Here is a 21,274-nt window from a genome sequence, read left to right as displayed (position 1 = left end):
CTTCATCATCAAGGTAGTGTTGGGGATCTTATTTTGAAATCTGTTACCGGAAGTCCTTGTGTTTCGTTAGCCTCAGAGTTTGTGGAGCAGAGCCGGCGGTGGTAAAGCAACAAATTTAAACATAAATAGATTAAAATGGCCGGGACGGCGTCGGTGGCTGGTGAAGTCTTTGTCGATGCTTTGCCGTATTTTGACCAAGGTTACGACGCTGCAGGTGTGAGAGAAGCGGTGAGTTTCAGGACATCTGCTCCCGACCAAAGCGTGTTAGCCGAGCATGCTAACATGCTAACTGGACCACAATGGAAACAAGTGTTTCCACTTTCATCCCTATATGTTTTAATTTATATATCCATGTGCATTATTTTTACTGGATAAACTCAAACACAGGGGCGTTTTGGTGTGACATTTAGCGATTAATATGGAAACTTTTGTATTTAAATCTAATAATATTGTTATCGAGCCAAGCTAATGTGTTGGAGATGTTCAGAAGCTGCAGAACTTTTGCAGCAACAAACATAAACCCTGTTTGACTGTTTAGGCTGCAGCGTTGGTTGAAGAGGAGACCAGAAGGTACCGACCCACGAAGAACTACCTGAGCTACCTGCCGACACCTGACTTCTCCGCTTTCGAGGTGAGAAAGTCATTTTAAAAATCTGAGGTCTGTTTCATGATTTTAAGACAGAGACACAGAATTATTCGCTCTTTTTTTGTCTCCACCCTTCAGACAGAAATTATGAGGAATGAATTTGAACGGTTAGGAGCTCGTCAGCCCATGGAGCTTCTGAGCATGAAAAGGTAAAACCTGCTTGTTCCAGAAGCTTGGGAAGGTTCTTCTCCCTTTTTTCTACTTTTTGCTATTATGGCAAAAAAAAACAACAAATTCTATAATTGTTTGATTTGTACAAGAATTAATACTCATTGGTGACTTATTCCTATTTTTTCCACCTGTGTGAAGGTATGAGTTGCCAGCGCCTTCATCGGGACAGAAGAACGACATTACGGCGTGGCAGGAGTGTGTGAACAACTCCATGGCTCAGCTGGAGCACCAGGCGGTCCGAATCGAGAACTTGGAGCTCATGTCGCAGTATGGAAACAACGCTTGGAAAGTCTATAACGAGTAAGTGACAGCAGCCTTTACTTAAAGATATTAACTAGGGATGTCCTGATTGGATCGGGGTTCTGGTCAAGGCATTTTTCTGGAAATTAAAGGTGCCTAATTACCCCTTACAGTTTTTCTTTGCTGTTGGATGGTAAGAGATTCGTCAACAGACCGCCAGCCTCAGACCTTCTATATGGAGGCCACAGATGCTGTAACAGCCACGTGTTCTGATGTAGAGTGAAACACAAACATTAATCAGGTCAGACGTTGGCAAATAATCCAGTCATGCGCAACATGATCCCTGAAGTGCTGGGCTGAACAGTAGCTGAGCTGAAGTGCAGTTATAACGTGAAAACACTGAAAGCCGGTGTGGTGAATTTCTGTGGCGATGGAGCCAACGCAACTTTTTACTGGAAAAAGAAAGAGAGCGCTTTCCTCCTTTTTCTGGCGATTGTGCACATACAGTCATGATCTGCTGGCAGCACAGTGAAGTAACCTGTGTTTTTAAAGCACCATCATCTGAGGCCTAATTAAGAACATTTCACTGACTCGATATGAGTTCAGCTCAAATCGTTCCGGATTAACATCGTGATGATCATTCCGTCTGGCAGGAGGAGGAACTGTTCCCAACTCTGTTTACAAAATAATGCAAGTATCTGATTGCTATTTGATATTGGCCAATCCTTATTTTTAACTGACTGAAATCGGTACTACGAATAAAAAACAATCTCCATCAGGACATCCCTAATATTAATCCCATGTACGAGCCAAAGACTGATAACTCTTCATTTTGTCCTCCTTCCACAGCAACTTGGCTTTTATGATTGAGATGGCTCAAAAAGAACTTCACAAATTCAGGTAAAATGATGACCACATAATCTCTGTAATGTTAAAGGACTTTATAAAAAATGCTTCACATGCACGGGTTTAACAAATGTTTTGGTTCACAGAAAGCAAATTCAAGACTTGAACTGGCAACGTAAGAATGATCAGCTGGCGGCGGGAGCCAAACTCCGAGAGCTGGAGTCCAAGTATGTCGTTTGTTGATTTCACTAAAGGCTGGTAAGATTTCCAGGTGTCTTTAACGTCTGTATTCGTTCTTCGACAGCTGGGTGTCACTCGTGAGTAAAAACTACGAGATCGAACGGGCCATCGTGCAACTAGAGAACGAAGTCGCTCTGCTCCGACAACAGCAGGGAGACGAGAACAAGGAGAACATCCGGCAGGACTTTTAACGCATCAGGAAGCACGGAGATCCAACAAATGATCCGGCAGTCAGATAGATTTCCATTTGCTTGGACTAAAAACCCATCCGAGCAGCGGAAACTCTCCTTTACAGAGAAAATGTGACCGGCTCATTCAGTTCTCATGACATTTATAAGGATCTGCCTAAAAAAAACTTTAATTAAACCAAATATTTAGCAGACTTTACACCCTCAGTAAAAACAGTGCAGGAAAGCAAAATGTTGTACATTTCGCTCTAAGAAAGCACACAACATAACTCACTCATCATACAATTTTTATCTTTTCCCTGCAGTTTCAGTGATAGGTCAGGTTTAATAAGGATAACTTTTTACCAGCCTATAGATATTAGTTTTTCCAGGCTACTGATACGCTGGCAGCTGTCTTGCTGTTAAATTAAAGTTGCCTTTCAGTAAATTTGTGTTTAGAAATGTACAGAATTTGTCAGGTCTGAATACAGAAATGTTTGTCTCCAGTGTCTTCAGATCCTGTTATTTTTTTAAATGCTCTTTGTAATAAAATTAACTTTTATTATTAATCTGTTCCGTCACTTGAGTTTTTCTTGGATTTGTGACATTTTTAAACTTGACTTTCCTCCCAGTGTGATGACGGGAATCAGTCCAAAGCTAACAAGCTGCGTGGTGTTACCTCTATTCCTCCACCTGATGGGCTGATTTCGGTCAAAGAGTATATTTAACTAACAGAAGATCTTTGTTCAGAAAGTGCTGAGCCACGCCTCCGTTCTGTTTAAGGAGACAGATTTCTTTTAAGTGCTCTTACGTTATAGTTCCCAAAACTTTTCAAAGTCTATAAACAAACAAATATTACCTCATCTTCTATTTTACTGTTTAGTTTTGATTTAGTCACCTTCGGCACCATCCTATTGTGAAGACATGGAGCTCTTTGATGAATGAGCCTGTACAAGAGGGAAAATTTAATGGTTTAAATTAAAACCAGCAGTGCTTGAAGGAATGCATATCGCCCGCCACCTTTTTAGTTTTAGACTAAGATCACCTTATGTTGAGAAATGACAGATTTATCATCATTTTGGTGGTGGTTCATGGGACACGTTGCTAACAGACAAATCCACGCACATACAGACACAAAACATTTCCTTTTTGCTCAGTTGATCTACATTTGCACATTCTGCACTCGTTTGCACAGCATGAGATGTAAAACCAACATTTGTTTCTTTTTCCCCTTAAAAAACATGAAGACAAAGCAGAAATACTTGTACAGATACACAAATTTAAGCATATGAACAACAGAAACCGGCTGCTTTTACTCGTGTCTGTAGTCCAATCCTAAATTCTAATAGGAAAGATTTCTGAACTTATAAATCCTCCAAACATAAAAAAGGGAACTTGGCAAAGAACCGGTTTTAAATTGTATTATTTGGCACTTTGTTATTGGCAGCCTGTACCAAAGGTAGCATTTGTTCTTATTTATTTATTTAATTGCATCTACAAATACTTTATTTTATCTTGTTGGATATCTGTGGACCATTTTGCCATGATCAAATCGATACATAATATGTGTAAAAATGTCTTTTCTGAAGCAACAACTGAATTTTTGACTTTACATTTAAGGAATTCTGATTGTTTTACTACATTTGACAGAAATGCTGAAAGAAAAGAAAATATATTAGACCTATATAGCAGTTTGAATGTTAACCTATCTAACATATCATGTTATGCTACAAAAACATTAAGTTGTTGTTTATTTTGACGTATTCCCACATTCCTTAAAACAGTGAGCATTACAATAATTTCCCTCCTCTTTGAATCCCAAACAGGACGACCCGATCTGTTGCTCGGAGTTAGCTGCGCGGAAAGCCGGACATCCAGCACAGAAAGGCAGCGAAGAAGGTAGACCAGGTCTGCAGAGTTCTTACAGACACAAATCAAGGAACGAACTTTATCAAAAACCCAACAGGAACACTGATAATCACACGCCGTCTCTTCCAACTTTCACACGTCTCACTCACACAGGTTATACTGTTAGCAAAGAAACTATAGGGTTCTCTTTAGGAAAAGTTATCTGTTGTGATATATTCATTTAATTCAACTATGTGCAAAACTGGACAGCCACTGGCAGCTGAAGTAGCGAGGAAGGGGGGGGATTGTTTTGGCCATGCCCCAGTCTATATACTGAGCGTATTGAGAGCTGGTACTAAAGTCACAGCCTCTTGCAGGTTCTGGTTCTGGTCCTGGCCTCCTTTACTCTGCAGAAACTTCTGCCGGTGCCTCTCCTCCTGACGCTTCTTCTTTTCTTGCCGCTGCTGCTCTTTCTTCTGCTTGGTCGACAGCTTGGTAGGACACAAACAAAGACACATTTTCAAATTATTCCCATGTATTCCCCCCCCGCAAAAAAAACATTTTAATTTGTGTAAAAAAGACAACTGGACTTCTTTCCTTGTTGTTGAAGACGTTTCACATTTTCTCTGAGAGGATGTTTAATTTTAAATTGGAATGTGCAAAGTTTTAAACTGCATGAGATATTCTGTTTATGAGAGCTGAATTTATATGCAGATTAGTCCTACTCCCCTCCCTTCTGAGGGGGGTTGGAGTTAACCTGGTGCTCATCAAGGATGTTGACACAGGTATCCTGAAAGTTGAAGCTGGAGCGGGAACAGCGTTTACACAGCATGGTTCCAGTTCAAGTTTTACGTTCTGCACCCTCTATGTAAATAAATGGAACTTTGCTCTTTAAAAAAAACAAATAAATCATCTCAGATCAACAGGAGTTGACTCTTGTTGATTCACCCAGAATCTTTTTAGGTTCTGGAGAGCTGAATCCTGAGGTCTCCTCCCTCGTTGAAAGTTGTTTTTTTCCTCATTTGACGCATACAGCTTGTTTCACCCCTACTCTCAAACTAATCTCATGCAGTTTGCAACCCTGCACATTCCAGTTTGAACTAAAAAATAACTAAATCTAGCACAAAGTCTAGTTGTCTCTTTTTCTAAAACTCTTTCAATTGGCCATATCCTGGACAACTGAGATTCTACACAAACATATAAATGCCATTTGATTGCAATGAAGTAGCATAGCAATGAGCAAAAATAACGGTATATTCTCATATATTCCACCTTGAGTTTCTGTGCATTGCTGCCCTCTACTGGCTGTTTCTGCTCACTGCACGCTGAACAGGATCCTGACGAGCACTTGCCCTGACAAGACTGGCCAAGCAAAGAACCAGCGAGCCACTCAGCATTGATTGTTGCTGCGCTCAGCTGGAGCAAGTTCTCTTCATCACCTGAGGCAAAAAAAATTTAAAATAAATAAAAACCACAATAAACAAATAAACCAAATCATTCAGTGTGATCTGTCATCTACTTATTAACAGGCTGACATGTTTATGAGTTTATAAGAAGATTTAACTGAGAAGACAAGCTTTAAGGTATCAAATCTCGAAGTGTTATCTTCTGACCCTGGATTCCTCGGTTCTTGATGGAGCTCAGGATTACGTTTTCCTCTTCACATGCTGTCGGAGACGGTTTTTTCTGCCTGTCCTTCTGACCATCTCCAAACTGGTGCTGGTGGCCGTGTGAATTCTGCAGGCTCTGAAACAGCACAAACATCTCAGCTGATGCTGTCTTTGTACAAGTACAGTTGAAAAAATAACTTCATAGCACCAATAAAGGTTACATGTAACATGATATGCTGCTGATTTAAAGCCCAACGAAAAAGACAAACTGGAAATTCTTTAGCACTTTCAGGTATGATGGCTAATTTCTCACACATATCAGTCTAATAAACTGTTTACTCTGCACTAGTAGTTTCCAAAGTCAGAGTTGAGATCCCACTGTTGTTTATGTGTGAAGTCATGAAATGATTTCTACAAATCACCTAGATCCTAAAAATCACGACTAGCAGCATATTTTTTACAATAATTGTTAAACAGATAAAAACAGGGGTCTTTAATGGATAAAACTTGAATAAATGCTGTTTTGTTGCCATTATGTCTTTGTTTAAATGACTCTTTAGCTATATTTAGATATTTTGTAATAGTTTGGCTCACAAGTCTTTGCCAGTGTGATGGTTTGAGTCAGAAGTGAAAACAGTCAAAAAGCACTTTGGTGTACCTCTATGCGAAGCTGAGCCGGACTCTCAGAGTTGTCTCCAATCCGCCTCACGCTATCATAATGATCTCCATAGCGATAGGCAATGTGCAGCTCTCTACACACGGGCTTCTCTGCACCATTTATCTGTGGAGACATCGCAACGAATAAACCGTGGCGCGCTACAGGTGTGTTGGGGGGCCACAGAGTTAATAGTACACTAGCTCATGTGATGATGTTTGACAGCCTTGGCCTGTAGCCTCACGCTTACCTCCCACAGCGGTGTGTTCAGCTGATGGATGACCACTTTTACCTGCTGACTGCGAGCAAAAGCTACAATAGCATCATTGCCAGCAAATGTACCAGGCTGAGAGAGGTTCGACACTGGGGAGGAAAAAAGAGAAAAAAAAAGATTGTTTTTATAAACTTGTACTTTATACAAAACACTTTTCTTGTTATATATTACTGTAACAGTTATAAAATAAATAAAAACAATATTTTTTAATAGTTTTTAATAAAACTGGTCAAGAATGAAAGCCTTGTTGCAGGTAACAGTTTTGACCACAAGGGGTCACCACATCATCGTTCGTCAAAACCCAATACAACTTAAATCAATGTTGTTCTTTCATTTAACATCATTCTGTGGTGAACAGTAAATAAAACGTTACGAAATTTTATGTCATATTATTTCAAGTATTTTATGTGTGAATTTAGAACATTTCATCCACTGTTTTTTTTTCTTACAGTGCTGCACAAATGGGACGTCATCCTCAACGAAGGGCTCAAAGTCGTGTCGATGAGACATCATATAATCCACGGTCTCCTGTCGAAGCCGCAGGTGATCACGAGAGTGACCCTCCAGCTGGTCACCGAGCGCTCTGAACAGACAGTTCCTGCAGGAGACAAAGATGATGACCACATAAAAGAGCTTCAGGGCTTCTGTGTTTTTGCCAAACGTAAGGTTTCTACAGCTGACAGAATATTTAAATCAAAGCCTTAAACTCCACTGCTGCTTTGATTAAGGAAGGAATTGGCAGGAAAATCTCTGGTTTTAAGCCAACAAGACCATCAGTGTTGTGAAATGCAAGCTTCTAAAAACTACACACATTCTGCTGGTTACAAACTGTATATGTCTAAAAAAGATAATCCAGCAAAAACGCAGTGTGGTGGTTTATTTATTTCCAAAAATTAAACCATCAGTGATCTTAAAAAAAACAACTGTTTCTCCCCATCTAACTGGGGGGAAAAGGAGTTATAAGGTCATTCTAGAGTCCATCATTCAACAAGGAGAAAGATGATTTACAAGTTTAAAATGTTCAAAAGGTCATAATAGGACAATCAGAAAAAGATTGAACAAATATCTCTTTGCAAGAAATGTGAGGATAAAGTCTATTCCCAATAAAAACAAAAACATGGCAGTACGGCTTTAATTTGCAAAATTACATTTGAAAAAAACTCAGAGACTTCTAGAGCAATTTCCTGTGGACAGATGAAACCAAAGTGGAGATGTTCTGCCAGCATGCACAGCACCATTGTAGAGGCTAAGCCAAAGCTTTAAGCCCCTGAGGTGGTACACCGGGGTAAAGTTGACTCGCCGATCACTTAAGCCGCTACTTGAAATGAGAGCCGTCCTTGATGTTAGTGCAGGTAATCAATCCATTTATTTCCATGATTCGGCAATCATCATGTCTCCCTTGTACAACAAGTCATTCCCTTTAACATGTTGACAGTGACATCGAATACATAGTTCAGCTATCCTAATAGCATTCACTTGTTAGCGGTAGCTCTGCCTGCGTGCATTGTATGCGTTGTGTGCGGTCAAAAACTGTTTCCCCCTCTCGGGTGGAACACACCTGTCCTCAGCATCACCGGATGCAACCTAAATAGATAGCTGACAGATCATGTGACCCAAACCATTTAGAATACAGATTCATAATCTGCTCCTACACACCGGCCCCTAATTGTTATGGCAGGCAGACATAACAATTATATACAACAACAATAGGAGCAAAATGAACACATATCTGTTAATTTACACCCCTTGTATCAAACAAAGTTTGGTAACAGGTCTTTCAATAATATTGTTCTTTGTTTGTAGTTTTACAGATCGCACCATGCCTTTTTTATCAGAGAAAACCGCTATTACTTTGGCAAGAGGCCAGGAGCCACATGGGGCAGATGAATCCATGACGACGACGACATCTCCAGATTTCAAATTTTGTTTCTGTTGATTCCACTTCTGTCTTTCTTGCAATAGGGGCAAATACTCCTTAATCCAGCGTTTCCAAAATAAATCTGAGATGTATTGAACTTGTCTCCAACGACGCTTCACATACATATCTGAGGGTTCAAACAGCCCAGGTGGTAAGGCAGGTTTTCCTTTTAGTAGCAGCAGATGATTTGGTGTGAGAGGTTCCAAATCATTTGGCTCATCTGATAGCCTTGTTATTGGACGATCATTCAATATGGCCTCTATTTCACACATAACAGTATGAAGTCCATCATCGTCCAATCGTTGCTGTCTTAAAACTGAGTTGAGGATGCGCCTAACAAGGCGTATCATACGCTCCCACACTCCACCATGATGGGATCCTGCTGGTGGATTGAAACTCCATTCAATTCCAGATGGAGTAAGAGCATCTTGTATCCGTTTATGGTCCAGTGAGGCGAGAGCTTGCCTCAACTCCCGTTCGGCTCCAACAAAATTGGTTCCATTGTCCGACCTGATGTGAACAACTTGACCCCTTCTGCTGATAAAACGGCGTATTGCATTGATGCAGGCATCTGTTTCGAGGGAGTTTGCTACCTCCAAATGTATTGCTCTGCTTGTCATACAGGTAAATATTACACCATATCGTTTGCATTGTTTTCTGCCTTGCTTGATTTCAACAGGTCCAAAATAATCCACTCCAGCATTCGTAAATGGAGGCAAATCAGGAACAAGTCTCTCTTTTGGAAGATCCGCCATCTTTTGCTCCAAAGCTCTCCCATTAAAACGTCTGCAATTGCGGCATTCAGATATGATTTTTCTCACTGCTGCATTTGCGTTGGTGATCCAATACTTCCTCCTAAGAGTTGACAGAGTATGGTTTCGTCCACTGTGTCCCAACAACTGATGAATGTATTTAAGAATGAGCCTGGAGATATGCTGATCTTTGGAGAGAATAAGAGGGTGTTTTTCCTCAATGGGCATTGCTCCTTTACTTAACCTTCCTCCAACTCTCAACAGCCCATCATCCAACATAGGGTCCAGTTTATAGATGGAACTCTGTCTGCTTACTGTTCCAGTCTTGGACACCAAGCAGGAAATTTCATCTCCAAACCTCTGCTGCTGACAATAGCGTACAATGGCCAACTCAGCTTCCAACAGATCCTTGGGCTTTAAGGCGTTGCCTTTTGATGTCAATGCAGCCCTTTGTCCTTTCACTAGCCCATTATTAAGATCAGGGTCTTTCAGATGAGCTGTTTGGTTAATGAGCTGCAGCAAATGGGTTTTCAGTCTGAGAAACCAAGCAACGGAAATCTTGAGTTTCCTCCATTCGGAAAAGTAGTTGATGAGAACATCAGTGGGCTTAATTGAATCAGCGGCAGCACAGTTCACAAGAGCATCCCTTTTGAGCTCTGGATCACTGGAGTCCATCTTATTATCAATGGGATTCTCTGGCCAGAATCCTTCAGGCTTCCACAGAAAGCTGGGGCCCTCAATCCAACTGTGATTGGTCAGAAAACGCGTTACTTTCATTCCCCTTGATGCAGCATCGGCTGGATTGTCGTTAGAACCAACATGCCTCCATTGGGAAGGGCTTGAAATCTCTCTTATTGTTGAGATCCGATTTGCCACAAAGGTTTGGAAACGTTTATCCTCATTGTTGATGTATTTCAGAACTGATGTACTGTCCGTCCAAAACACAGATTTATCCAGCTGCATTTGAAGCTCTGCCTTTAGCATCACATCCACTCTTGCAGCCAAAACGGCGGCTGTAAGTTCCAGTCTTGGGATCGTCACAGTTTTTAAAGGCGCCACTCTGGCCTTTCCTAGTAAGAAAGCTATGTTAATATGATCTTTGTTGTCTTTCAACCGGATGTATGTTACAGTCCCATAGCCATCTTTACTGGCATCAGCAAAATGATGTAATTGGCAATGTATGAGGTTCCCAAAATCCTTTGGTTTCATACATCTTGCTACTTTGAATGAAGTCAGTAACTTGACCTCCTCCAACCACTGTTCCCACTGTTTCAAAATATCCAGTGGGATGACATCATCCCATCCACAGCTCCTCCTACAGAGCTCTTGCTGCATCATCTTAGCAGGAAGGATGGCTGGAGACAGAAAGCCCAAAGGATCGTATACTGAACTGGTGATGGACAGCATGCCACGTCTGGTTAGAGATTGATGTTTCATCTCCATCTGAAATCTGAAGGAGTCTGACTCAACACACCACAGTAGACCTAGAGCTCTTTCAGCTGGGAGGTCATCTCGATCCAAATTGAGCTCCTTTAAATCCTTTGCCCAGTGTTCTTCTGGGATAGACTGCAACACTGCTCGACTGTTACTGATCCATTTCTCCAACTGAAATCCACCTCTTTTACAGAGAGCATTTAGTTCATTCACCATTTTTATGGCCTCTTCCTCTGAACCCAAACTCATTAGGCAGTCATCAACATAAAAGTTTTGCTTGACAGCAAGAACAGCTTGATCAGAAAAGTCATCTTTGTTGTCATCTGCAGTTTTCTTTAGCGCATAGATAGCGCAGCTTGAAGATGAAACGGCTCCAAACAAATGCACAGTCATTCTGTAGACTTTCAGTTCTCTGCTGATGTCTCCTTCTGGCCACCAGAGAAAGCGCAGAAAGTCTCTGTCTTGTTCTGCAACCTTCACCTGATGGAACATGGCCTGAATGTCACCCATAAATGCTACAGGCTCCTGCCTGAAGCGAAGGAGCACTCCAAGTAAGGAACTGGTAAGGTTCGGTCCTTGTAGTAGTTCTTTATTTAATGATGTTCCTTGATAAGTGGCTCCACAATCAAACACCACTCGTAACGAACCCTTTTTTGGGTGAAAAACACCATGGTGAGGAATGTACCATACTTTCCCAACTGTACCGTTCAACTGTCGATCTGGTACTTGCTCGGCATAACCTTTTTCAGTGACATCCTGGAGGCAACTTGAATATTTCTTATGAAGTTGAGGGTCATTTACAAACCTCCTTCTTAATCCAAGTATCCTCTGCTTGGCTACAGAGTAACTATTTGGTAGCACAGCGTCTGTGTTCTTAAAGGGCAGTTTCAAACAATACCTCTTATCTTGTAAAGTTGATGAGGATTCCATGATTTCCATAAAACGAATGTCTTCTCTTGACATTTCAATTTTCTCTGAGGTTTTCTCGTTGAAGTCATGGTCATACTGATTGTTGAGCAGAAACTCCAAGTTAGATACAGAGATCTTGTTCACTAGAGCAGAACGCGGCTTCACTTCAGTACTGCTGTTATTTCCATCTTCATTCAGTGGACCATTGATCATCCAGCCCAACACTGTCCTTATAGCATATGGGCCATCTCCACAACTGTTGACCACTTCCCAAGGCTCTAGTATCTTGGGAGCGTTGGTTCCTATCAACAAGTCAACATTGGCCTTTATGGTGGGGATTTGAACCTTTGACAAATAAGGCCATCTTTCTATTTCTGCAGCAGTAACAATATTATCTGAAGTGACTGGCATTTGCTTCTGCGTAAGCACTTCTGGCAGAGGATAAAAGTTGTTTCCATTCAACCCTGATACCTCTATGCCAGACAATGAATAAGCAGTAACAACTTTTTCCTGCCCCATTGTTTTTAAGAGAAAGTTGGTCCTTTTTCCTGTGATGTTTAATCTTTGCATAAGATGTTGTGAACAAAATGTAGCCGTACTACCAGGATCTAAAAAGGCGTATGTCTGTATGACATCCACTCCCTTGGTAGACTTTACTTGTACTGGAATAATGGACAGAATACAGCGACTCTTTCCGGCCCCTGTATGTCCACATGTCTGGGGAAGAGTTGATGGTTTAACTCCTATTGGCTCTTTTATTGGTTCAGGCTCAGGATTTGCCTTTGGAATATGCAACACAGTTGGGTGTTGTTGATCACAAATTTCACAGATTAAACGTTTATTACAATCTCTGCTAATGTGACCAGTACACAAGCATCCAAAACAAATCCCTTTGTCCTTCAAAAGACAGATTTTCTCTCTGTGTTTCTTGTTTTTAAACTGTTGGCATTTATCCAGAAGGTGAGCACATGAACAACAATGACAGAATGGCTTTTGTGTCTTTGATCCATCTTCAGAGTAATCCACTGATCTTGCTGTGGTAGCAAAACTACTCCCTTTACTTCTGATTCTTGACTGTAGCTTGAAGCTGCTGGAAGACCTCAGGCCAGCTGTATGTTGTGGTGCATACACTTCAATGTCACCAAAAATGGGATCAGACAAGATCCTCACATGTTTCTCCAGAAATACAACCAGATCAATAAAATGAGCTCTGTGGTCGTATGACTCCAAAATATCATGAGCAACAGCTCTCCATCTCTCTTTGAGCTTGTATGGCAACTTGGAAATGACCATTTTCATGTTACTTGGCATATCCAACTCCTGCATATAATGAAGTTCTTCCATCACGTTGCAACATCCTCGTAGAAACAAAGCATAAGCTTGTAGAGCTTTAACATCCTCTGATTTTATTGATGGCCAGTTCAGAGCTTTGTTTATATAAGCAGTTGCTATTTTGTATTCATTGCCAAAATGTTCCTGCAGAAGACCCTTTGCTACAATGTAGCCACATTCAGGATCCATATGCTGGCAGCTGCGGACCAGTTCCTTGGGCTGTCCTGCAGTGAATTGCTCCAAATAATACAGACAGTCAGCTTTACTGGCTTTGTTTTCCACTCCTTGTTCAAATGCTTTAATGAAAGCTTTATATTGAAATGGATCTCCTTCAAACACAGGAATGTCTCGTGGTGGTAAAGACAGTAAACGCTGTTGATGCACAAGTGCAGCAGTTATTTCATTTTGCTTGTGCATGATAGTGACAGCATCTCCATTTTGAACTTGATCAGTTTGATGACTTATCCTTTGTCTGGTTTGATTTTCACAAGCAGTTGTTACATCATGTTGCAAACCATGTGATTTTTCAAAGTCCATTTGATCATGTGCATCAAAATGCTGCTTGCTCACAGAACTTTTCATTTCAATCCGTTTTGGTTTCACATCCATTGTTTGCAGTTTGATTTGTGTTGGTACTGCATTTCTTTGCTGCGTTACTTTATATGCTGCAGGATTATAATCCTTTGCCATGACATTAAGAGTTTTATCTGATGTCAGTTTTCTTTTTTCCCCCTCAAAATAAGAGTTCATTCCGTCAGTTGGTGCACGGGAAAGACACTGTTCATCAGAAGCCTGCAGAACTGCCAACTTTGCAGTGGACGCAGCTAGCTCAGTTTCTAGCTCAAGCTGTTCCTTTTTCCTTTTTATCAGTTGCTCCTGTTCCTCCAGTGCATGACGTTCCTTCAAAGCAGCCATTCTTGCAACCAGTGCAGCTCGCTCTGCTGCAGCTTTTATTTGTGCAGAGGAAGTTGTACTTGACCGATTGCTGGTAACACTTTTGTTATAATGTTTACTCACATTGGAAACACTATCATTAGGTCTAATATCATCGTTATCCAACCCACCGTGATTAATATCAGCACCATTTTTTAAATGACCAGCACTTTCATTTTTAGGTTCATCGTTTTCTTTTGATTTAACCCACCTTTTCACATTTTCAGCAAATTCATCAGTAAACAACATTTTTGCTTTAAACCATATTTCATGTTTTTCTTTCTCCTCAACCGGCAATAAATTCATTAATGAATCATGCATGCATCTTATTTCAACACACAAGTCAATGTAACCATCAAGAGACGTTAGAACTTCTGAAACCAAACCATTTTGCATCAACTCTTGTATCTTTTTCTTTAAACTGCTAGCTTTATTTAGCTTAGCCTTTCTACCAGCTTGCAATCGATCTAACCGATCAGCAATTGCTTTAGCAGAAAGTTTAACCACTCGTTTGCCCGTTTGTGTGTCACAACTGCTGGTCAGAAAGTCCTGGTTGTCAGCAGTAGATGGCGCACTAGCACCCGCTGGTAAATCCACATCCGCTATGCAATCCTCCATAATAAAAGTCCGTCAGTTAATAGATCACAACCAGTTAATTGATACAAAGTTAATTGTTCCTCCACGTCAGCAACCAATGCATTGGATTTACGCCATTATGTGTGCACACATTTAGATTTATTTTCAGATGGCCATTGTAGCGCTACACATACCTATTCGATGCGTGCATTTCAAATCCAGCAACAAGGAAATCCAGATGTCCTCCTGAACGCCGATCCTGTCCGACGTCACCAGGCTGCAGATGAGCTGATGCCAATCAGCTGCCGCTCTGTCCCAACACACAGGCTCCGTCTGCGTCCCTCGTCGTAAACAAACGCCATCCAAAGTTCCTTTCCACGATCAGTTCTTGTCATAAACAGTTTTTGACTTTGTTGTAGAGGCTAAGCCAAAGCTTTAAGCCCCTGAGGTGGTACACCGGGGTAAAGTTGACTCGCCGATCACTTAAGCCGCTACTTGAAATGAGAGCCGTCCTTGATGTTAGTGCAGGTAATCAATCCATTTATTTCCATGATTCGGCAATCATCATGTCTCCCTTGTACAACAAGTCATTCCCTTTAACATGTTGACAGTGACATCGAATACATAGTTCAGCTATCCTAATAGCATTCACTTGTTAGCGGTAGCTCTGCCTGCGTGCATTGTATGCGTTGTGTGCGGTCAAAAACTGTTTCCCCCTCTCGGGTGGAACACACCTGTCCTTAGCATCACCGGATGCAACCTAAATAGATAGCTGACAGATCATGTGACCCAAACCATTTAGAATACAGATTCATAATCTGCTCCTACAACCATATTTAGTGAAAACCAAACACAGAACTATGACACAAACAGCTCTTAACACCTTCAAACCTTAACAACAACAAACAACATTTTAAAGTGGGTCAAAACTGTTCTACAACAATGTAGAGAAGCCTTCCTCATGTTTCAGCTGCAAAAAGTGGTTCTACAAGCTGCAGAATCACAGGGTGTGGTTCAGTTTTTACAAAACCTTTCTTGAACTTAAATCATATGAAACATTACATTACACAGAGGTTGTGACATCATGAAACATCAACAATTAGGTTCAGATTTATTTAGAGATTTTTCCAACTAACAGGAGTTACAGCTAAATGATCAGACAAGCTACAGATCAACACTTGAAGTTTTCTGGCTCTTACCCGTCTCCAGGGACCTCCCTCAGTTTGAGTCCGAGTGCCTGGAGCTGGTTGGAGAAACTCATGTACTCGGCACCTTCGTCGCTGTCCTGAGGTCGATTCTTGCGATCTTTTGCAATGGCACGGCGTGCCGCCCGCTCATCCCTCTTGCGTTCCAGCTCGCTCTTTTTATTGCTCCGTGCAGGTTTGGCCGTCTGTTTTCGAGACATGTTGGCTGCAGTTGTTTCTTTGGGCCCACAACAACAAAGAATGCCTTGCTGTGGCAATAAACTGGCACCTAATTAAATGAGTCCACTCCTCTGCATCCTATGTAAAAACAAAACACAAAAAAGAAAAACAATCCTTGATGCAGCAAACATTTTTATTATAGTTTATATAATGTCTGTTCAAGGATAGGGTGATTCATATTAGTCCTTAAAACTTGTGCATCCAAATTTTCTTTTGTATAGTAAAAATATTCAAGTATTAGATCAGGACAGTTTTACAGATACATTACATATACATTACATAAAGGTCTGTGCTCATGTAGCACACATTCAAACTTAGTTTCATCCACATATCTGCCATGCCAGGTGCTACCTGTTGGGAGAATCTCTTGTCCAAAGATAAGTTGTTCTACAAAGGTCCTGTGGTCAGAAACTTAAACCTTTTCATTAGTGGGAAACCTGATCTGTCTTCAGTCATGGCCGCCTATAAGGCTTTAAGAATCTGAATCTGAATTTGTCTGAGGACTGTTAGTCAAAAACAGATACTGACTAAAATGTTAAACTCAAGGTTTGATCAGGGGTGGAAATTAGCACCCGCCACCGGCCAAATGCGGGTAAATATTTGAAGTGGCGGGTGAATTTGATCAACACACACGCCACTGTGGCGTGTGTGTTGAAGGTGTTATTTGTCCTCTTGACATATAGGGGGCAGCAATGTGCTCGAGTTGCTGCTGTTACGTCGAGCCGCGTTCCCCCATCAGATACGGTTCCCCCTGCGTCTCCGTAAATAATGACTTAACTATTAACAGAATTGTTTAGAGGAGCAAATATTTCTCATTTTAAAAAAACCAACAAAAAACATCATTCTTTTAAAAATAAAATGTGCTAATAATGTCATAATACAGAGGAATAAACACAGTTATGGACTTTTTGGTCAATTATTTTTGTCCCGTGTTTTAGAGGGGGAACCGATTATTTCAGACGGCTGAAATATTTGGTTCCCCCTTGTAACTTTTGCAAAAAAAGAACAAATGTCTCCAAATTCACAGGACTTGGTGTCCATGATGAGAGGAATAAACACAGTTAAGGACTCTTTGGTAAATTATTTTTGTCCCATGTTTTAGAGGGGGAACCGATTATTTCAGACGGCTGAAATATTTGGTTCCCCCTTGTAACTTTTGCAAAAAAAGAACAAATGTCTCCAAATTCACAGGACTTGGTGTCCATGATGAGAGGAATAAACACAGTTAAGGACTCTTTGGTAAATTATTTTTGTCCCATGTTTTAGAGGGGGAACCGATTATTTCAGACGGCTGAAATATTTGGTTCCCCCTGGTAAGGGGAAAAAGAGGCTTTTTTTCCAGACTCCACATTTTAATATATTTTTTTAATACAAAAAGAAAAATATCATACTTTTCATGACGGTGAAGGAACTAAGTTACAATGAAAAGCAAAAAAGTGGGCAGATTTTGTTTTGCAGTAGTTGTTGTTCTTATGACTGATCTGAGACGTTAACGTTACCAAACTGAAGGTTGCTTTCAAAATAAAACAAAACTTAAGTATCCCATTTAAGGGTTGTAATGTTCATACTGAAGCTGATTACGTTTAGTTTTATTACACATTTGGCTAGTATGTCGACGTTAATAACTGAAAGCCTACTAACTGGAAACACGACTTCCTGTTGGAAAAATTGTTAAACGAAGTGTTATTTAACATCGACCCCAAGCTAACGCGGGTTGCTAAAGAGCACGAGAGACTGTTTTGTATTTATTCTACCCTTTGTTGCACACGGGTAATAGAGAGCCATAACACATCTTTACACAATCAAACTTACCTTGAAAAAGCTGCAGACAATGAGATATAGGTATGTTTTTGCTCTGAAAAGAATGTTAATGATTGTACGTTTTTGTTTACAACTGTACTTCCGCATACGTATATTTGTGTGCGTCAAAACGTACGGAAGAGGGAACGGGTCAAAAAGCTTTTAACAACAACGCGTTTTTCTCTCTTTCTTTTATTCTTTTCTTTCTTTCATTCATTCTTTTTGATTTTTCTTTCTTTCTTACTTTTTTCAACACAAAATTTATTTCTTAAAAAAATTAAAGATAGTCATCAAACATAATAAGGTTATAATGAATGACTAAATAGTGCAGTTTAAAAAAAGAGTTTACTCCGGTAGTTTTTCAGATATATTTATTTGCAATTCTAAAAAGCAAATATGCACTCAATGTGAATAAAGCACTTTTATTTGCATTCTTTACTCAACATATCTGAGTGTAAATATGAATTTTTATTCCTTTTTTGACCAGTCTTTGTGACATTGCGATGAGTACTTTTAAAATAAACTAAATTATACAAAAAAAATAGTTGCAATAGATGGATGCTGTTTTATCACACATTACAAAAAGAGTCCTATCATTTTTCTCTAATTTTAAAAATCTATCTATCTATCTATCTATCTATCTATCTATCTATCTATCTATCTATCTATCTATCTATCTATCTATCTATCTATCTATCTATCTATCTATCTGTCTGTCTCTCTGTCTGTCTGGTCATTTTATACTGCAGACTGTGACTCAGTAGGAGGCTGAGTTACAGATTTGTAAGAAATCTTGCTTCTCAAACTCACTCCACCAATAGTCACCACTAACTCTTGATGACACCACACAGTTGGTGTAAAGTGGGGGAGGAGTGGGCTGAAAGGCAATAAACAGGATATTTGCTGTGGGGAAAAAAGGAAACACACTCGGATAAGAAAATAATCTCAAAGTAAGGAGTACCAGACAATTTTATTTCCTGAAACTATGCGAAAAAGAAGCAACATCTATTTGTTTCATACCCTTTTGTGTATTTGTAAACCAGATACATGTTTCATCATGAGTTTTGGCATTGATGTGTACTGGCCTGAAGGTTGTCCATGCATTTGTGCACGTGCAGCAATCTCACCTGAGATTGTCAGCCAACAAGGGTGACTGAAAGACAACCCTTTCATGCACATGAATGACATGTCCGCAAACCAGATCAGAGCTTTGAGACTTCAGAAGCACAGGGATTTTCCATCAGTTAACTGGGATTTATGTCTGAATTTTCATGTTTTCAAGCAGGGACGCCAAAACAAATACATCCACCGCAGTGAGAACAGAAAGTTTTTCACTATGAAAATAAAAGTCAGAATGCTCATTGTATACACATTTACACAGACACACAAATGCCTTTTTTTATTTAATAAACTTTAAGATTAAATTTAACCAAATTTATAAACACAAAATTACATCATTTCCAGACTCTTTTAAATGCATTTTTGCATATTATTGGCATTTTCTTTAGTGTTTTGAGTGCTGACTGGCTGCATATATGGTTGTGATTTTATTATCTTATTTACATTCTACCTCTTGTTGATGTGAATTAGCAGGTGGGTTCTTCTGGGAGCAAGTTGACATGAAGTAAAGCGATATAGCAGCATGCCCGTTGGTGACAGGAGCATCTGTTTTAGAAATCTGCCCTATGTAGATGATGTGTTCCCCTATAATGCATTGGTAATTATTTTTGTTTGAGATAGGTAGATAGTTGTTTTTTTATTAAAGATGTGAATTTTTTGTTATGCAGATCAGTTTTATTCTGTTTTTACAGATGGCTTGTTCAGGGCTGCTGTCCATGGTGCTGAAAGGCCACTTTCTTCAACAAAGGTTTCAGTATTTTACACTCAGGAAACAGATGAGGAATATTTGGATGAATACAAACACATTTAATGTTGCCATGGAGCTCATAAAAGCAGACTGAGCTTTGATCTGAGAAGGCTCAGCATTTTTTTGTCAAAATGGTCTAACTATTCCGAATTTATTGAAGCTAGTGATCACAAGGTTTTCACATTTTGATCTCTTGAAGGAACTCATTCCAAAGTCCCAAAGACCAGTCAAAAAATAATTTATAAAGTAAAAATTGGTGAGCAAAATTTGTGAATGGCTGCCAACTACCACGTGCATTTGTTTACCAACGAAAACAGCCAAAGTGACTGAAAATAGGTCAACACTGGTGACGTCCATAGAAGAGCCAATAAAGGATTGAGCTAAAACTCAATGAAACATTAAACTTCTCAGTCTAGCCAAAGTTTGTCTAATGTAGGTCAATCACGTGACTCAAGCTTTCATGTGGTTTTCAAAGAATTCAGCTGAGTGCTTTGTTTACATTAAGTGTGGACCTACATTTGCATATCAGTATATCTGAAAAAGTACTGGAGTAAACATCTTCAAACAGCATCGTTTGATATTGTCAGGTTTTCCAAGAAAGGACCCAAGGATGCAGACTTGACTCGTGGATTGGATGCAAAAAAGGAATTTAATACAAAAGAAATAAAAGCTGACTGGGCGGCAAAATAAGTTACAAAGAAGCACTCAGGGAACATGCCGAAGACAAACAGTAAGGCTGACTGAAGATGGACTGAAAACCAGGAGTTGAGATTGATGGGAGTGACGAGGCAAGTGGTGACAGCTGAGACTGATGAATATGAGGTGCAGGTGCGAGATGAAGAGCAGGACTGGCTGAGGGAATGCAGAGTGAAAGATAACACAGGAGGAAGACGCTGTGAAAAAGATGAACACAATAGATCTCAAAGCTAAAAGAACAAGGAAACAGAAAAATAACACAAAAACATAAAACAAGCACAACAAAAAAGCAGATACAGGTCAAGATAACCTTTCTTATGTTTAATTTTATACTTTGCAATTAATATCTTTAATATTTATTTGGGATTATTTCTTTATGTACAACTCAAACAGTCAACCACCGAAGCAGAAGGAGTTTTTTTAATTGTATTAAAGCAGAATGTTTGTTTGAACCTAAACGCAGCTTCAGAAGTTAAAAGAAATAAAGATATGTTCAGTATTATTCAGTATTAAAAAACTGCACAGGGCAACATTTTGTGTGTGCAGGCTACATTTGCAGGGGATTTTGCTGAAGCCTGAGGTGAAATTCTGAAAAAGGTGTCTGTGTGCAGGTATATAACCACACGAGGTGAACTAATGAGCGGAGGCCTCTGAAGGCATCTTGCAGTTTTTTCTTCCTCCCCCCCCCGGTTATACCGCCCACTGTACACATACCGCACTCACACGCACACGCACCGGCAGCAGTGGGAGTGGGTGCTCGTGTAGCTGCTGGAAGCCAGGATGGGATAATCAGGCGCGTCTGGCTCCGGGCGTCGATGCAGCTGCTGCCGTTGCTGGAAACGGGCTGGACTCGGGGCGCAGGGTGGGTCTAGCTGCGGACTGGAGCGATTTTTTTTAAATTTAATTTTTCTATTTTTTGGGGTGGTGGTGGTGGTG

General features: G+C 40.2%; 2 protein-coding genes across 3 annotated transcripts; one reads left to right on the top strand and one right to left on the bottom strand.

Annotated features, from left to right (window-relative positions):
- The first annotated feature begins 36 nt into the window (after positions 1-36).
- Positions 37-2,879, top strand: bcas2 (BCAS2 pre-mRNA processing factor). Its single transcript, XM_017411435.2, has 7 exons — positions 37-228; positions 539-631; positions 725-795; positions 956-1,117; positions 1,907-1,957; positions 2,050-2,130; positions 2,208-2,879. Exons 1-7 carry the CDS (start codon positions 136-138, stop codon positions 2,332-2,334), a joined length of 678 nt encoding a protein of 225 aa, XP_017266924.1. The 5' UTR covers positions 37-135; the 3' UTR covers positions 2,335-2,879.
- A 369-nt stretch (positions 2,880-3,248) lies between these two features.
- Positions 3,249-17,918, bottom strand: otud3 (OTU deubiquitinase 3). Of its 2 annotated transcripts, XM_017411434.3 has the most exons (8): positions 17,788-17,918; positions 15,751-16,053; positions 7,147-7,295; positions 6,674-6,786; positions 6,427-6,549; positions 5,772-5,904; positions 5,431-5,597; positions 3,249-4,649 (listed from the first exon to the last, which is right to left on the bottom strand). In XM_017411434.3, exons 2-8 carry the CDS (start codon positions 15,954-15,956, stop codon positions 4,485-4,487), a joined length of 1,056 nt encoding a protein of 351 aa, XP_017266923.1. In that variant the 5' UTR covers positions 15,957-16,053; positions 17,788-17,918; the 3' UTR covers positions 3,249-4,484. The 2 variants fall into 2 exon arrangements, with proteins under 2 accessions (XP_017266923.1, XP_037833001.1); XM_037977073.1 differs by lacking the exons at positions 15,751-16,053; positions 17,788-17,918 and adding an exon at positions 14,746-15,731.
- Between the last annotated feature and the right edge of the window lie 3,356 nt (positions 17,919-21,274).

The sequence above is a fragment of the Kryptolebias marmoratus genome, linkage group LG8 (genome assembly GCF_001649575.2).
Source record: "Kryptolebias marmoratus isolate JLee-2015 linkage group LG8, ASM164957v2, whole genome shotgun sequence".
In the NCBI taxonomy this organism is placed as follows: Eukaryota; Metazoa; Chordata; class Actinopteri; order Cyprinodontiformes; family Rivulidae; genus Kryptolebias; species Kryptolebias marmoratus.
Note: the sequence above shows the minus strand (reverse complement) of the source record. Positions and strands in the feature narration are given on the sequence as shown.

Bases quoted from the DNA above. Each gene is read 5' to 3' on its own strand.
- otud3 (XM_017411434.3), bottom strand. From the start codon at position 15,956: ATGTCTCGAAAACAGACGGCCAAACCTGCACGGAGCAATAAAAAGAGC. The intron at 6,787-7,146 runs GTAAGAAAAAAA...TTTCCTCCCCAG, and splicing joins CGTCCCATTTGTGCAGCACT to TGTCGAACCTCTCTCAGCCT. The intron at 5,905-6,426 runs GTACACCAAAGT...GTGCTGTTTCAG, and splicing joins CGGCTCAGCTTCGCATAGAG to AGCCTGCAGAATTCACACGG.
- bcas2 (XM_017411435.2), top strand. From the start codon at position 136: ATGGCCGGGACGGCGTCGGTGGCTGGTGAAGTCTTTGTCGATGCTTTG. The intron at 796-955 runs GTAAAACCTGCT...ACCTGTGTGAAG, and splicing joins GAGCTTCTGAGCATGAAAAG to GTATGAGTTGCCAGCGCCTT. The intron at 2,131-2,207 runs GTATGTCGTTTG...GTTCTTCGACAG, and splicing joins CTCCGAGAGCTGGAGTCCAA to CTGGGTGTCACTCGTGAGTA.